The following is an 18,094-nucleotide window of genomic DNA, read 5'->3' on the forward strand; positions in this document are numbered from 1 at the left end:
AGCTATAGCTGAGGGGCAGGCTCAGTAGTCAATGGCAGGAGCAGGTGATGGAGATGAGGATGTGGTTGTTTACACGTGTGTTTGTGTGAAATGAATGCAAAATCGAGTGAGGACAGGCGTGTGCGTGTGTGTGTGTGTGTGCGTGCGTGCGCGTGTGTGTGTGTGTGTGTGTGCGCGTGTGTGTGCGCGCGCGTGTGTGCACGCGTGTGTGTGCGTGTGTGTGTGTGTGTGTGCGCGCGTGTGTGTGTGTGTGCGTGCGTGTGTGTGCGCGCGTGTGTGTGTGCGCGTGTGTGTGTGTGCGCGTGTGTGTGTGTGTGCGCGTGTGTGTGCGTGTGTGTGCGCGTGTGTGTGTGTGTGCGTGTGTGTGTACGCGCGCGTGTGTGCATGTGTGTACGTGCAGTGTGTGGTGTGTGTGTGTGTCCTGTGGGATAAGTTATTCTCTGAATGGAAAGAACAGGCAGCTGCTCTTCCTTAGGCCTGTCCTTTCTCTCCATCTCTCTCGCTCCTCTTCCTGTCCATAACATCGGTGCTGCAGACCAGACCAAACCCCCTGCACTCCCTCCCCAGTGAGACCACCAGCTTGGCCAGAGAGCCCAGTGACCAAAAGGTAAGAGCTCTATTTACTTTGGTACTTGACCAAATGTCGATACCTTAACATACAACTTGTCTATTTTCTTATACATTAACTAAATACATTATTTGATCCCACACGAATTCAAATCTTGTTCAGTTAGTGTGTTCTGAAACCTTTTTGCACTTTTAGTTGAGTGTAAGTTGCTGATACCAATTACAGAGGGAGGAAATCAGACACAGAGTATAAAGAGTTCTCCCTGGAGCATACTAAACTGCCCTGGATTACAGGTCGAATAAAACTCAGTATATTGTACTCTAATTAATGCTGTAGTTACACTGCACCAGTGGTGGTGTAAAATAAAGTGTACCCACATCTGCTGTTGTGTCTGTGCCCATTTAATGTTAGACTGAGACAGCATTTACATCACTATCTTATCACCCTGGTCTCACGTGATCTATGAGGGTCTCTGGAAAATCTGAGGTGTGCCGTCGAGGCCACAGACACGAGCTAATTGGACACCCTTAGTGGTGTAAATCTAATCCTTTTGTGTATGTCTACACTGCTGTGCTGTGCAACTCTGGGCCATTCAAACCCACTCCTGTGCAGTAATTGCCCTACTTGGTTGGCAGAAAACAACTGAGCTCTTATTAGAGGCATTTCCCTTTAACGAAACACCACTCGGGCTTCCCTGGTGCCAGTAACGTCTCGGCACGCTCACTGTTAGGCGATGCATGATTCACATTCAACACCGTAAGCACGACCCGCTCCCAACTGCAGATTGTATGCATGGAAGCTACAGGCAGCAGCACTGCTTGGGCCATGGGAGATCTGGATTACGCTCCCAACTGTTTGCTTTTATGTGGCTTGCTGAGCGCAAATCAATGAGGACAAATGACCTCCATCCGAGTATCGGAGAGCGACCAGGGTTAAACGGAGACACTTGTCATAATACACAGAGGGCGGCAGCAGCTCTGGCTCAGAGTCTCTGGAGACAGTAATCCTGCGTCCGTTCTTTGCTCTTGGTCAGGCCCCTCTGTGACCTCTGGCACAAACAAAACAATCACCTTTCATGCAGAAGTACTGACTTAAGTGGAAAACAGGACTGTCTGATAATGACTGCTAATGAACGGCACTGCCTGGTAATGGCTGTTCCCATTTGTGTTCGCTATAGGCAGTGCTGTACATAGCGGGGACGTTGAAAGGGTCCTCTGGTGATGCCTTAGATAAAGGTTTTTCAGCTCCAGTGCTGTGAACAGTGTCCATGCTCTGTTTCCAGATCATTACCAAGCCCTTCTTCAGTTTATTCAGATGCACCAGAGCATGCAATACGGAAATCTAAAAAAGTAACCTCTGACACAATGCTAAAAGCAGTAGTTGCATCTTGAAGACAAATGTCTATACTTTTGTACACTTTTATATGTATTTTGGATAATAAACACCCCTTAACTGTTAACCTCGTCATTCTTGTAAATCTAGTGCAACACTGCAGAAACAAAATTGAATACCAGACATCTCACTCAGTAATACACTCAGTCGAATACATGATGAGTTTACTGCAAGCACAACATAACCTGTAGTCTTCTTAGAAAATGGTCTGTGTGTGATGGCCATGAATTTCCTTTGGACCAGTGAACAAAATTTCTTAGTGGCATGAAATCCTGAAAACAAGCAATTATGGCATGTTTAACAGATGTGCTCGGGTAACCACATGGGTAGGGCAAAGGTCAATTGCTAGACCCTGGGAAAGTGACTAATTTCCTCTTGCTAGCTAAAGGTTTAATATGGTGCTAAAACCAAATGGTTTTGGCCATGTATACAACAAAGCGTCCATTTATATTTCCAAATACCCCATAATACGTATTATTCAAATAACTGGCATTATGCATTTAGGCATTTAGTTCATTTGCTGCACCAAGAAAATAGCTTATTTCCAAATACCCCTTAATACGTATTATTCAAATAACTGGCATTATGCATTTAGGCATTTAGTTCATTTGCTGCACCAAGAAAATAGCTTTTTAAAAATAAATAAAATCTCTCTGCTAGGTCTACTCCAGAGTAAGTATCAAACCTGCATCAAAATTAGCGATGGGTTTTTGCGTGTGCTAAACGAGATGAATATTACAATGAATTAGTAGGGAGAAAACAGCTTACTTACTTAATCAGTTTACTTCGTCCAAACAGCGGAATACAGTTTCTGCTTAGCAGCGGTTTATCGCTACTGTGGAAACACGTTGTAGTGGCTGCAATATTACTGGTCACAAGTTTAATCTGGGCTAAATTTATCATACATGACAGGCGCATTATGCACAGACTAGGGATCAATCGTTCTTACATAAATCTGGACAGGAATCCTTATTAGAAATTTAAGGAAAATAAAATCAACATGCAGGAAGTTTGATTGAGTTTCAAACATCCCCGACATGAAGCAGACGTATGAGTTATTACTAATCCACTAGGGGGCAACATGTGCTGACATTGTTTAACGATTAAAACACAAAATATCTCAGTTTGTCTTCCTTGATAATCGAAATTCTTTGATTGGGTTAGATGATCTAGTGGGCCATGCTTATATTTCTGCATCCTCCATCACCAGACTTCCATTTCCTTGCCAATTTACCACAGGGAAGAACAATGCTGACATGATGAACCTTTCTCGGGGTAAGTCCCCAGGAGCTCCCCCAGGTAACTCCATGTCCTGTTTGCACTGCTTTGAACTGCATCCTTCAGTCTCAGCAGGGTTCAAAATAACAGTATTATTCTCCCAAATAAGGGCTCAAACTGGGTGTGTGGACTGGAGAGAACCCCCTCATAACAATAGAGTAGGAGGAAAGTGCGCCTCCCTTTTTGCGTACTTCCACCATTAAACAGTTTGCTTAGTCCAAACCCCTGTTATTTCTCCTCAGCCCCTATCAGAATGTAAAGGCTCAAAACGAGAGACGTCAAAACAAGAGAGAGAACTTATGTCCCAAGTTGCCTCGTGTACATCACCTCGACCCACCTTGAGGAGTTTATGGTGGTGTCCTCTTTCTCTTCTCTTTCATGTAGTATTCTCCTAATTGTACATTCAGGTTATTGGAAGACTGCAGTTTATCCTTTTCCCCCTAGAACTCTGAGCTGTCTAATCACTGTCTACAGTCCTACCTTATTGCAAATTAAGTGGAACAGATTTTGTCATGCATTATTGATGTCAGGGCTTTGTGTTCTTAGATTGGACAACATGACTTGGGATGTAAATCACCCACACCAATTGACAGCACCAGCAGTGCCTATAATCCAACAATCTCTCAGGTTCCTCGGAGCCAAAGTCAATAAGTCCAGCTGTGGGTCCCCGAGTTCAGCAGCAGATGCCAGGGTATACAACATGAAATCCTATGGTTTCCTCGCAGTGTAATTTCAACTAGCACATGCAGTGGAAAACAACTGCGTAACATGATTTAAACATTTTGTTGGCAATTCATTTAGCAAAATAATATCATCATTATGAAGACATACATTGACTATATGCGTCTGCAACATTCTTGTTCATGCAGACTCAGCCATTGCACAGTAGCTGGCCATGATGATCAACCTACCCAGACAGAGATGCAGTGTTGTGCTGCTGCCGATGACCCAAGGCCCACTGCACTGGCTTCCCCTGTGCTTTTGTTGCCTTCCTGTTCCAGCCTAATGTTTTGTGATGGCCCCATTGTCTACTTCAGCCATCGGAGATGGACATTCTGTCCAAGTCTTCCTAATTGGACTGCATGAATAAGGGCTACAGTATCCCTCAACAGAAAGAGGTGAAGAGAATCTCCGCATAGCTGCCTCTCTTTGCACTGATGTCCTAATTTGCCTACCTCGGTTTTACTGGAAGTTTCAGTTCGATTAGGAGAAGGTACTCCTCACCATGAACCTAAGCAAAAGTGTCAGTACGGATGATGGGGGCAGAGAAGACGAGGGCGCAAAGAGATTCAGGGATGGTGATGATGAGGATGATGATGATGATGAGGATGACCAAGGTATGCCTTGGTCAGACTGATCCCATCTCCTCTGACCCACATCTTGATGCCTGTGCTGGAACTCTTTGAACTGGGTCCATTCCTGCTTGGAGGTTCAAACCTTTCGCTGAACTGTGAGCACTGAAATCTTTCGCATACTCCCACAAGGCAAACTAATACAAACAACTATCTTGAGATTACACTCACTGGTCATTTTATTAGGTAGGACTATCATAGAGGTGGCTTGAACCATTGCTAGATAGATTTAAGTTGGGTATTAGACCATTTTCAACACATCATTAACAAAGAAATTGCGGATGCATTGACAGTGAGTCCTGAACTGCTGTGAGTTTGTCAGGCACAGCAGTGTCACTGGGGTTTTCATCCATGCCAGTGTCACTGCTGGGTTGAGAGTGATGCAAAAATGTGATTCATATGGAGATAATTTTTACAATATAACAATTGCTGTAATCTCTACTCCATATATCACCACAATTATTTTCAAAAAAGCATTTAGGAATATCTGATCTGATGAGTGCTAAATACCGTAAATGGACATTTGCTCCTGTGCTGATTGCCATGTCCTGAATGCTCATTTGTGTGACGCAAATAAAGGTATTTCACTATAGTTCAAAGCTCATGCTGGATTAAGTTTCCAGTCATGTGACGGTGAGTCTGTGTGCTCCCTCCCAGATTCCCACACATCCTTATACGTGTTTATCCTTCACTAGTGAAAGTTAAATACCTTATAATTTAGTTTATAGCCGAGCGATTAGCATCTAAATTGGATGCATGGAAGAAACTCTTTTTAATAGTGTTAGCTTGTACTCTGTGTTAAAAACAGAATATGACTTCAGTTCATGCCAATAGTTAGTTTCAGTGGTGTTGACACCAGGGCTGTCCTACAATAATTAGAGTCATTCATAAGCTTAAAAATAGCTAGTGTTTTAAGGAATAGATAAGAACAGCAGGTTAAAACTGTAATCTCCTCTGCTATGAACTCGCACAAGACTTTACTGTAACAGTAGTCCACCTGAAAAATTTTGTATCCCGCATGTATAAATAACCATGAAGAACACCACTCTCCCTAGTCCTTACCTTATCTTTCTCCATTCTGATTTGAGCTGGTAGGATGGATACTGTCATTGTTCTTTGATATATATGTCCTCTAATAGAGTTCTGTACAGAACTCTATTAGAGGACATTTCATGTGATGTTGGCTAAAGACACAATGGCAATGGCAAGCAACTTACATTAACGACTCACCAACAGAGAGTTACTATCCTTAAAGAAATATTCTTCTACAGGTATTTCTGAAAAATATACCGTGTCAAGCAAATAATTACCACATTGTATTTCTTGATCTCTGCTGGACTGCTTTATCCATATAAATTATGTTACCTAGATAAAAAAAAAAAAGTGAGCAGCAGTCACAAAGTTTCCAATGCCTTTTAGAGAGTGCAATTGTATTTGTTTTGAATGCAAAATAAAAACGAATGTAGAAATGTTTAGAAGTACAATATTTTCTGCATTAGCCTAAATATTGTTGGTTTTGACAGTCAAAGAAAATCATTTTAAAGGAAATTAATTTATTTTTAATTTATTTTATCTTTGATAATGTATTGTTGTCATTGAGTAGCATGTATCTATTGCCACCCACCCAGTCCACCCAGTCTTTGATTTATAAAGGTCTGTTATTGTTTATAATAACTTTCAAAGAAAGCTGATTCAATCAAAAGAAACCAACAAAACAGCTTTCCTCTTTCTTTTGTTTGGTAAAGGCATGTACGTTTTTCCGGGATCATACAAAAGATTAGTTTCTTTCTTTATTTTTGTTTCGCTTTTTGCCGGATTGTCCCCTGCTGCAGTGAACAAAGGTATAATGTAGTATTTAGATAATGTGGTGATGACATCTTCTTCTTGATCTCATATGGAATCCATTCTGGGGGAAAAAAAATATTTAGGAATTAACTTAAGAAGTTTGAATATAGACATTAAAGTATAATACAAATCTTGTCCACTTCAAATGTCAATTAACAATCCTAATTTATCACATAAATGTGAGTTTGGATGACATTTCCTATTTTCACTTGAAATATCTTAAGACAATTTTGAGTCCTAGCTGAAACATTATCTTTCCATATCTTTCATTTTCCCAGTATTTATATAGTTCAGCTCAAATCTGTTTGCTATATTGTGTTCATCTGTATCGTGAATGACCTTAGTGTTTTACCTTAGTAATGGTACACATGCTGCGTTGTCATCATTCTTGACAAATGAATGATTATGCTTAGTTTTTAATGTAGTCCTCACCGTAGTTAAGTGATACACAGTAAGGATCTGTGCCATATGTTTCTAATGTCATTAGGAGCTGTGTCTTACAGTTGGGTTTAGATGTTTAAAAGAGCATGGGACGTACCTTATTAGACAAACCGTCAAGCCGGTTGCTACCTGAGTTTTATCCAACCAATCACAGCATCAGTTGAGGGAACGTACGTGACAGTGAACAGCTTCATTCAAAACCTCCGAGCGACCTGACCTACAGATTTAAAAATCATTTCACGGTGACTATTAAAATATAACTTTTTTCATTTGTGCGCTGTGAAATTTCTAAGTTAAGTGTGACGCTGTGAGTTTGTCCAAAGAACGACTGCAGATCTGAATTTACATCGATTTTACGATTTTTTAAAGAAAAGGATTTTCTTTCAATCTTTATCTGATAAACAGCACACACATGGATTCTAACAGAAAGGTAATAACGATATTACGTTTCAGCGTATTTCACTGTTAACTCTAGTGTAAGAGGTGTCATCATTTATCGACGTTTGGAATGACATTTTTGGAGGCGTCGTTTCTTTGAAAAACGAATGTGTTACGCGCTTATAATATGTTTATAAACATTTTTTTCTTGCATTTTAGCCTTTAGTGTTTTGGCAAATATATATTTTATAAAATTGTAATCATGATTTTATGTTTTGGTGGCAAACATGTATTCTTAAATACACTGATATATTATCTCTATAAATGTACCAAATTAAAAACTACATCCCATTGATATTTTACAAATTTGTAGGCCTATTCAGTCAGGTGCGTGGTATCACTGTGGGTCCACAACAAATTTCTGCGCCTCATGTATGATAAGAACTTTATGATCTTTAAATATGTACAATTTACTTTATGATCTTTAAATATTAAAATATGACCTTTAAATTAGCAGACAGATGTGTAATTTAATAAAAACACTGGTGAGTCCCATACTTTATTATCTTTAATCCTAATTTAATTGCACAACATAGTTTTCAGTAGTGTGATTTTTAAAATACTTATTTAAAATACTTTTAAAATACTTTTCCTGCTTCTCATGCAGTTTATTTAGTTTCCTATAGTAAGTGTATATTTAAATTAGAATTAAATTGCTGATATCAGGTAACACTTCCCTCCTAAGCTTACTTCTGTTCATCAAGAGAATTTATTGTGTCATGGCCAAGAATTCTTTCGTTGAATCAGAACTTGATTGTTGGCAGCCCTGCATTGCGTAAAATCATAAGATCACATAATGCCAGGGGTATTGTGGCTTAGACGCTTCCATCGGAGTGTATCCCCACCACTGACAGCGACTGCACCCAGCATGACATGGCATAATGTACAATTGTTATATTCATAACATTTTCGATGTTTTGGACTGGCTGCTTTCCCGATCCCGAAATCCAATGTTTATGATTAGGAGGTGCACGCTGTTTGAGGTCGTTTCGGGGAGAGGGGTAAAGAGACGTCCTGTATAAGGACTTACAATACAATACAAGGTTGGTCACGTCAGTCCCACCAAGGCCACGGGGGCCTAGGAGGACGTACACTGTGCCTGTGTGTTCAGCCCACTTAGGAACAGCCAGCTGTGCCAAGGAACCTGTTTATGAGTGACCTTGAAGTGTAGGAGTGACAGCATGCTACTGTGTAAACTAGAATGGCAATGGCAATTATAGCAGATATATTGATATCTTCTCTCTTCATGTAAAAAAGTGATGGTCTCTTTTTTTTTAAGAATTCATATTATGATCAAGTGGGACCTTTGAGTAGGGTAGCAGATCTGAGTGCATGAAGATGATTAATGCATTTAAATGTATTTGCATTACGATAATGTTTACAAGTGAGAGCTGTTCAAGGTTCCCTGAGGATGACTATCACACGTAATAGGAAAGCTGTAGTCATCATGACAAGGAATTATTGCATTAATTATTGGTATTAACCAAATGTGCAGTCCTCAACCAGCCTGGCTTGAAGAGTTGTCTGTAAATAGCTAGCAACCCTACAATGAGGAAAAAAACAGATTACAACTCTATAATATCTTCCATAATGTCAGTGCTCAAAGTTGGAGGATACCTCCGCCAGTTGCTTCTTTTTGAGATTTTGTTTTATACATTCATATTTATACATCCTGGTTTCAGTCCATGTGTGCTGAGCCACTTGTTGAATATTTAATCAAGGAGATCTATTACAGAAAGCCATTAAGACATCATTTATTGGTGATTTCTAATATTCAAAAAACAACAAGCCAAATTGAAACCAATGCAACTTATAATGTGGTGGTCAAGGACATGGTATATGTAACTGTACAGTTGCCTCAGTGCTATAGAAAGCTTATTTGCCTTGACTACATTAGGCTGTCCTCACCAAAACACAGCAACTCAAGATGGAATGCATGTGTTACACAAAAGCTTATTGTTGAGTGTGCGGGTGGAGGTCAGAATAATTACTCTTGCCAGCTTGTGTGAGTTGAGCTAGTCGCAGATCCCAGTATTTAGAGTGGACTATGAGAATGCCTGTCTTTCCCCTTAAGCACCATAGAGGACAATATGTAACCTTGCCTTCCACCAAAAATGAACTCAGTGCACTGTCTTATCTTTTATACAAATAGTGAAAAAAAAAACCATGAAGTCATTCACTTGGTAGTCTTACTCAAATACACACATAGGCACTGCTTTGTTGAATATGCTCATACTGTTTATAAGAAACAAGTGTGCAAGGCTTTAATAAAAACAGTTGGGTGCACACACAAAACAAACAACAAATGCAGCAATGCAATGAAATGTCGATCATGAGAAGACAAGAATTTGCACACCATTAACACACCAGGAAGGATTTATAGACAGGTGACCAGCACTGTAATGAGACACACAAATTCAACTAGGACAACTCAAAAGACTAATGATTGGGTTCTACAAATCTCGTGAGTAGTTTATTTTTAAAGGCGGCCCCTGTGTCTCAATTACAACAGTATAAATAAAATCTTGCTTGCAAAAACAAGACTAAACCTGTTTTTCAGGGACAGTTGTAGCTCAGTGGTTACAGTACTTGACTAGTAATCAGAAAGTTACCAGTTCAAGTTCCACCACCATCAGGTTGCTACTGTTAGACCCCTGAGCAAGACCCTTAATGCTCAAGTTGTGTTCAGTCAGAATTCTAAGTCTGTTTGGATAAAAGTGTCAGCTAAATGTTTTTGTCTTGTTATTTTCATACAACTGCTAATCCATATATTATGCATCACTGTTTCCAACAAATTCAGCCAGAGGATTAAGCTTACTTTGCTTAATGCAATGCATGTGCACATCTGCATGCACATTTGTAATGTTTATATGTGGCCAAAATTTGCTATGTTATTGGTGTATAAAAACTTTTAAACTAAAGATTGAAATGATTAGCTATCCTTTTTTTTTTGTCTGTGCAGACTGTGACAACGCAACTGATGTTGGCTGTGGGCACAGCTGTAATTGGCTCGCTACAGTTTGGCTACAACACAGGAGTTATCAATGCACCACAGACGGTAAATGCAGTTTCTGTCATGGCTAGGGACTAGTCAGTTAAAAATAGATCTAATATAGACTTTTGATCTTAAAATAATATTAAATCTCAGTTGGTTTGAAACATTCATTTCCTTATCCATAATTATGTTCCACATTACATCATGTCACGCTAATATTTTGCCTAGAAACTATAGTCATGATATGTCCCTTGGTATGTGCTCACCAAGATAGATGTACCCCTTTGCTTCCAGTTAAAAATAATCTGTGAAGAGGCATCTATTAATAGACAAGCCCTATCTGGCAAGGTTTAAAGTCTCTTTTCCATCCCATACATGGATAACCACCTCTGATGCTAGACAGGTCTGATACTACATGGTCTAACTGATAACTTGTAATGAAAATACGGACTATCCATTGAAAGATGGCTGGAGATTGATTATAGAAATTAGCTTTATTGGTAATCTTAAGGATTGCAATGTACACAATGCAATGAGACAGTCTATTGTACAGTTATTTTTGTATAAATTAATATAGGAACAACAAGTTCACAATAGGTTTTTCATGTACTATATCTTTGGACATGTTTTTAGAACACCATCCTGCTTGTTATGATCTCTTTACCAGTAATCACAATAAATAATAGTTCCCAAACTAACATCTTGCCTTGGAAATCTAAGGGTCAGGGATGGCGCAGATTGTGTAAAGGGCCAAGTACAGATCTATGCTGCAAATTTGTGCAGATTAGGATTAGGATTGCTGTAGAGTGCCCAGTCTCTCATTGGGACAGAGGGCAGTTTGTTTAACTAGAGAATGCCATCTTGTGACCTATGAACTCAGTAAGTCACAGACAGAAAAGCTTTAAATGATGATGTCAAGTTAAGTTTTAAGTAAACCAATTGTGATTGTGAACTGATTTTCAAAATAATGTGCCTGAGTGCATCTGGCCATATGGCAACTGTGTGTTTGTGTAACTCAGGGAGACAGGATACACCTGCTGGGCAGACTTTAACAAAGTGGGTAAACTAGATATCAGGTAACAGGAACAGGCACAAGAACACTATGCATACAAACAGATAATCGTAGGCTTGATATGAGATCATAAAACAGGTAAAATATCAAACAAGATACTTAACAGAAATAAACAGGAGCAGCAGGTCCAGACTGCTCAGACAGAATTCACCTATATAGTTAAAATGAAGCTGAGAATGCGGAGTCTTTACTCCCTCTGCTGGACCAAAATCAGCCATACTAGAGTGTTTCTGAGGTTCGAATAGAGCAGGAGGTCTGGGTACCACACACAGTGTAGATGCCATCCTAATCTAACACACCACGGTCTGACTTGGCATGCAGAAGCATTTGGAAATTTTTTAGGGTCCGAACTAAATTTTGCACTAATAACTACTGATATACATGTAACTCCTTGCGTCCACAAACAGATTTTTTTTTTTAACTATTAAATGAATTGCCATAAATTGTCCTATAAATAACCTTTATCTGTAGCATTATTCACAATTTGACTGCACAAAATTCATCGAGAGGTGCATAAATGAAATACCTGCACGGCGTTCGAGTGATTCTATATCATTTGTAGGTACATGACTGGTCTTCTTCCATTATTCTCCCTTTTAGATCATTGAGAGCTTCTACAACGAGACGTGGTTTAACCGCTATTCAGAGTACATTCCTGCGAGCTCCCTCACCACTCTTTGGGCCTTATCTGTCGCCATCTTCTCTGTGGGAGGCATCTTTGGCTCCTTCTCTGTAGGGCTCTTTGTCAACCGTCTGGGCAGGTAACCTTTCATGACCCCACCACAGGCTTGCTGAAATCCATACACAAACATTTTGTTCTTTACAGCTTAACATTCTGTTCAATCCCCTTCTCTCTGGATCACGCTGCAGGAGAAATTCGATGCTCATTGTTAATGTCCTGGCATTTATAGCAGCCACATTAATGGGCTTCTCTAAACTGGCTGCCTCTTGGGAGATGTTGATTATCGGACGGCTGGTTGTAGGCGTGTACTCAGGCCTGTCCACAGGCTTTGTGCCAATGTATATTGGTGAAATTGCTCCAACTTCTCTACGTGGAGCACTGGGCACACTGCATCAACTGGGCATTGTCATAGGCATCCTCATGGCACAGGTAAATAGGAGCATTTATCATGAAACTCTTGTTTATGCACACTGAACTTATAAGAGTAATTTTTGGTTATGCTCATCCTACTTTGGTTAATCGCGTCTGCCTTGCCTTGCAGGTCTTTGGTATTGACAACATCATGGGAACCCCTTCCATGTGGCCTTTCCTTCTGGGCTTCATCTTCATCCCGGCCTTGATTCAGTGCACCCTGCTGCCCTTCTGTCCTGAGAGCCCCAGATTCCTCCTCATCAACCAGAACGAGGAGAACAAAGCCAAAAGCGGTGAGAGCCTTAAAGCTGAAACACTGCCACTCACGAGCACACCTGCCCACGCAGACCTGTGGGCAACGTTGCATTTAGCTGTCATGGGGCCGCGTGTAACTGCTCAGTGTCCCGGCAGTTCTGAAGAAGCTCCGCGGTACAGACGACGTGAGCGCAGACATCCAGGAGATGAAGGAAGAGAGCCGGCAGATGATGAGGGAGAAGAAGGTGACGATCCTGGAGCTGTTCCGCTCACCGCTCTACCGCCAGCCTCTCCTCATCGCTGTGATGCTGCAGCTTTCCCAGCAGTTGTCCGGCATCAACGCTGTGAGTGAACTCTCCTGTTTGTAGGTTCAGCTTGGTCTGGTGCTTAAGAAGTTTGAGTGTGTGGAATAGTCGTGCTTGCCTGCATCATTTTGAATTTAAAGATTCATATCCAAAACCGGCTTGGGGTGGAGGTTCCTTCAACAACCAGGGTCTATTTTAGCCCTGTTCATTTGATTGTGTCCCAGGTTTTTTACTACTCTACAAGTATATTCAAGAAAGCAGGAGTGACCCAACCTGTTTATGCGACCATTGGTGCTGGTGTTGTGAACACTTTATTCACTGTAGTGTCTGTAAGTTACATCTCTTTTATTTTTGCTGTTGTTAACTTCAAGTCTGATAACTTTCGACTTTGAGTCTAAGTTCTTAGCTACATTTATACTGATTTTTGTTTACATCATTGGACATCATTGAATGTGTTGTATTATAGTTTCCAGCTTTTGGCATAAATATGAATGTGTTTTTGTATTAGATATATCGCCAGTCCTTCAGATGTTTTTAGTGTACTTGACCCAACATCTCCCTCTTCTGCAGCTGTTTGTAGTGGAGCGAGCAGGAAGAAGATCTTTGCACCTTCTCGGGCTGCTGGGCATGGCAGTGTCTGCCTTCTGCATGACCGTCTCCATGGCTCTGACTGTGAGTGCATCCTTCTTTTTAATACTCTATTTATTGCTATTTGAATACCTAAAGTTTACAAGCAGAACTGTAAACATGCTTCTAGTACAACTATCACAACCTACAAGTGATATAAACACCAGAAATTATGCAGCAGTTTTCCATCCTTTCCTGCAGACATGACCCATAGGGCAGTGCATACTCCAGTTAAGAATATGGATGTATTCGTAACTGATCTATATATAAAGAATATATTTTCTTCAGTATACTGAATGAATAAAACACAAATCAAAAGTACACAGTTTTTCAAAAACAATACAATTGATGAAATGCCATGCGATTTTTAAGAATACTTGTTTTCATATATGAGCTTCCTCATATACTGTGCTATACAGCAGACATTTTAAAGGCATGAACATTACATACCTTTGTTTGCTGTAGTTTGTTACATACCTTTGTTTGCTGTAAATATTTTTATATCATTGGGTAGAAAATACAAATGAGCTATCAAATAAGATTCATACAGATAATTATAATATTCACAAAATAAACATGCATTAAGAGACCCTGCACAGTTTGACAACACACAGTTAAGTGATGTTCCAGTGCTTATTTATGTTCATGCAATGCTGTCCAGGATCGATTCCCAGGCGTTTCCTACATCAGCATCATGGCCATCTTCATTTTCGTGGCATTCTTTGAGATTGGCCCAGGCCCTATTCCGTGGTTCATCGTGGCCGAGCTCTTCAGCCAAGGACCCCGGCCTTCTGCCATTGCTGTGGCTGGCTTCTCCAACTGGACCGCAAACTTCATAATAGGAATGGGTTTCCAGTATGTAGAGGTATGGTGATGTAAACCAAGTTATTCCTGAGTACATTTTTCTTAATTTCTTACGTTTCAGTTGTTTCTGATCCATACCTTTCTTCCTCTTTCTCTTTCTGTTTGTCCGTTCTCAGCAACTGACAGGTCCGTATGTCTTCATCATCTTCACAATCCTGCTGCTCATGTTTCTCGTCTTCACCTACTTCAAGGTGCCTGAGACCAAGGGGAGGACATTTGATGAGATTTCAGCAGGCTTCCGCTCTGCAAGGGAGAAGTATTCCCCAGATCAGCTCAATGTGCTGGGGGCAGACTCCCAGCTTTGAGCCCTTTACTCTGTTCCCACATATATCATATAGACTGACCCAGTGGCTCTCCATAAATCTCAGATGGGATACTACAGTATACAGTTGTGAGAAAACAAATTATGAATCTTGTGAATCATTGGGGTTGTCTGGATGTCCACATGAATAACTCCTAAAGTGTGAGCTAATATACTTACCATAATAAAACATAAAGTCTTATTTAACAAACACCCATAATATTTTACAATATCTTGATTGAACAAATAGTTAACGCCTTACATTCCAATGTCCATCCAGTAGGTCCAGTTTATTACTCTTCACTCACAGCTAGATACTATGCATATTAGTTTCAGTATAGTTACAGAATAACTCACATTAATTATGATATAATATCCCTTAATATTTATAACTAAATCATAAGTCTGGAGTTTAAACATGATACCCAAGGTCATTCACAGGAAACATATGTGATCCCTGCTTTACTGGCAATAACCTCAACTAAATGCTCTCTGCAGCAGCTGCCCAGACTGCGGCTCATTTCTCTGTTATCTCCTCTAGTGCTTTAGTTTATGTGATGTCGGTGGCATGTCATGCCACAGAATGTCAATGGGACTGACTTTAGCATTCGGCCACTTTAAAATACAGACTTTCAACAGCTGAAGTCCTTCTGTTGTTGGTTTACTCCTGTGTTTTGAATATTTAGCATGGCCTAGCCTCTTCATAACATTTACATTTTTTATGTCCTGGTAAATGGTATTCTTTGGTTCCTCAGTGATTGAAGGCATCCAGGTCCTGAAGTTGGATACTACCATATTATATCTCCTCTGCCATTCTTCTTTTCATCTGTTTGTTACAGTAATGCTGTGGAACATCCAGGTGGGTTTACTGAATTTGAGAGAAGCAGGAAGTTTTGTTTGTTTGTGGCAAACACCCATAGACATTCTCATTAAAATGGTAAATGCATATCAAGTGCATTAATTTCCCACATGACCTAACCCTAAACCTGACCCTGACCCTAACCCTAACCCTAACCCTAGCTGTAGGATTGAGGATTTTATATACTGCACTGATCTCTGTAAAAAAAAAAAAAAAAAAAAAAAAAAAAAAAAAAAAAAAAAAATCTAGATAATTTTAAACCTTTTCTCACAACCGTGGAAGCATTTATCTCCAGCAGGGGGCAGTGTCAGAAAACTAGGGAACCTATAACAGACTTTGCAATCAGGTTGACTTACATCACAGTTGTTGTGTTGTTTTTTTTATACATGTCTAGTTTGGAAGTATTTCCAAAGTTTGGAACCACTGGTGAGTTGGAACAGTTGGTAAGTTGCTAATTAGTTTGGAAGAGTCGGTGAGTTGCTACTATACTGGTCTCCTCAAGTTTTTCCCTCTTAGCATTGACTCTATTACTATATTTAACACACTCTGCTGAAAAAGAACACGTCAAATAAGCTGTGAGAAGACTGCTAGACTATACGATCCTTTCTAACAACACCACTTAAATAATGTCAGAAGATCTAAGTTTTATTTAGATTTGTTGCATAAGGCAATGGCTTCTACAACTGTACCAACAGACTGGTACAAACTATTAACTTCTCAACCATGCTGCTTTAACCTGTAAAACACTGAGCTTGAGAGCATCTTTCGCACCTGATCTTGAGTTCATCATCTCTTTTATGTTCACTGATTTCAGTTCAAATTGAAATGATGGAGTCTGATCTGGAAACCGTTTAGTACATTTATATTTTAATATGATCTTACTAAGACTTCTACTGATACTTGAAAACATTGTGTATTAGGTAAAATCTACAGTGAGATGACTGGTAATAAATGCTAGCTGTCTACATAATGTATATTCTGGCATAAGAGCTGCAGGTTGAATCTTGTCTTTGGTTCTTCATTAGAACGTGTAGGCCTTTTCCACCTATTTCCTTTAATTAGTGAATCCTTATCACCTGTCTATATAATGTCACTGTATTTTAGTCATTTTAAATTTTTTATATTGAATTAATACGTAATATATATAAATATTTTTCTTGGAATGTTGAAGTTGTTTTGACTAATTGAGATATCCGGGCTTATTTATTGCACATAACTAGAAAGCCTGTTATCAGTGTGTATAATTGGCTAATATAGATGTTGAGATCAACCTTGTGTGAGTTCATGTGTGTTTGCGTGTGTTTGCATGTGTGTGTGTGTGTGTGTGTGTGTGTGTGTGTGTGTGTGTGTGTGCATTTAACACTTTTATTTTCATAGTGTGATTTTTGCAGAAGATTGTATGAAAATTACATGAAGATTATATTAACATGTGGTCTAAACACTGGTTTAGAGTGACAGAATATTCAAAGCACCATATATCCAGTATTGCTAATAAATATATATATATATATATATATATATATATATATATATATATATATATATATATATATAAAAATAATTTTCTAATTATAGAAATTTATATATTCTTGTAATTAATAAAATGGTTAGAGTTATTTTTGTGTTAGCATTATGAAATGTCCTCATGAGGCATGAAATACCGCTTTCCTGACAGTGCAAGTTTTGTTTTGTTTTGGGTTTTTTTTGTTGTTGTATTCTTTGATAATAAAAAGAATTCTCCTGAATAACATCAGATGAATAAAACTGTTTCATTACACAATCCAGTTTCGGATTCAGATGGTCTTGTAGAGCCATCCACACTTTAAAAATATCATGTCTTTGTTTTGCTGTCTGAATTATACTTTCAGCACTCCAGTGTGTTCACCAAACATAGTATACACTCATGAGCATAACCATGCTGGTTTACACAATAATGTTCACAAGTTTGCCTACAGCACAAAGTGATAAAATCTTACATTAGTGATAAAATTACATTGCTGGTTTTTACCTGCAGAAAATTTTTCTTTCCTTTTTTTAGAACAACATTGGAACTCTTTTAACAGAGCATGCATGTCCAAAGTATATAGTCATATCTGTCACCAGATGGGGGCAGTATAACTCTCCACTCTCCTGTGTGTATAAATCCAAAACAAATCAAAGCATATCATAGCAAGGTACAGTCTCTCTATGTTCAGAAACTGGACAGTACACTAACCATGTGCCATACAAAACCGGTCTAAAATTCTAAATGTGTCAATAACTTAAGTAATGAAAGTTACTGAACTGAAAGTTCAGTACTGAAAGTTCTGAACATTTTAAAAATAGGTAACATTTTAAATGGTCAAAAAGACATTTTACAGAAGCCCTGGTCCATATTCAACCAGAGGGACACAGTGGCAAGAAAAAAGT

At 39.3% G+C, this 18,094-nt stretch overlaps 1 protein-coding gene across 3 annotated transcripts; it reads left to right on the forward strand.

Annotated features, from left to right (window-relative positions):
- The first annotated feature begins 587 nt into the window (after positions 1-587).
- Positions 588-17,465, forward strand: slc2a1a (solute carrier family 2 member 1a). Of its 3 annotated transcripts, XR_014119669.1 has the most exons (11): positions 7,034-7,306; positions 10,277-10,372; positions 11,982-12,142; positions 12,252-12,492; positions 12,605-12,767; positions 12,886-13,073; positions 13,259-13,363; positions 13,605-13,706; positions 14,323-14,526; positions 14,642-15,685; positions 16,080-17,465. XR_014119669.1 is itself a non-coding variant. In XM_026998132.3 (10 exons), exons 2-10 carry the CDS (start codon positions 10,295-10,297, stop codon positions 14,828-14,830), a joined length of 1,431 nt encoding a protein of 476 aa, XP_026853933.1. In that variant the 5' UTR covers positions 588-607; positions 10,277-10,294; the 3' UTR covers positions 14,831-17,465. The 3 variants fall into 3 exon arrangements, 2 of the variants coding, with proteins under 2 accessions (XP_026853933.1, XP_026853932.1); XM_026998132.3 differs by lacking the exon at positions 7,034-7,306 and adding an exon at positions 588-607 and having other exon boundaries at positions 14,642-17,465; XM_026998131.3 differs by having other exon boundaries at positions 14,642-17,465.
- Positions 17,466-18,094: the final 629 nt, after the last annotated feature.

The sequence above is a fragment of the Electrophorus electricus genome, chromosome 24 (genome assembly GCF_041902795.1).
Source record: "Electrophorus electricus isolate QZ-2024a chromosome 24, ASM4190279v1, whole genome shotgun sequence".
Classification (NCBI taxonomy): domain Eukaryota; kingdom Metazoa; phylum Chordata; class Actinopteri; order Gymnotiformes; family Gymnotidae; genus Electrophorus; species Electrophorus electricus.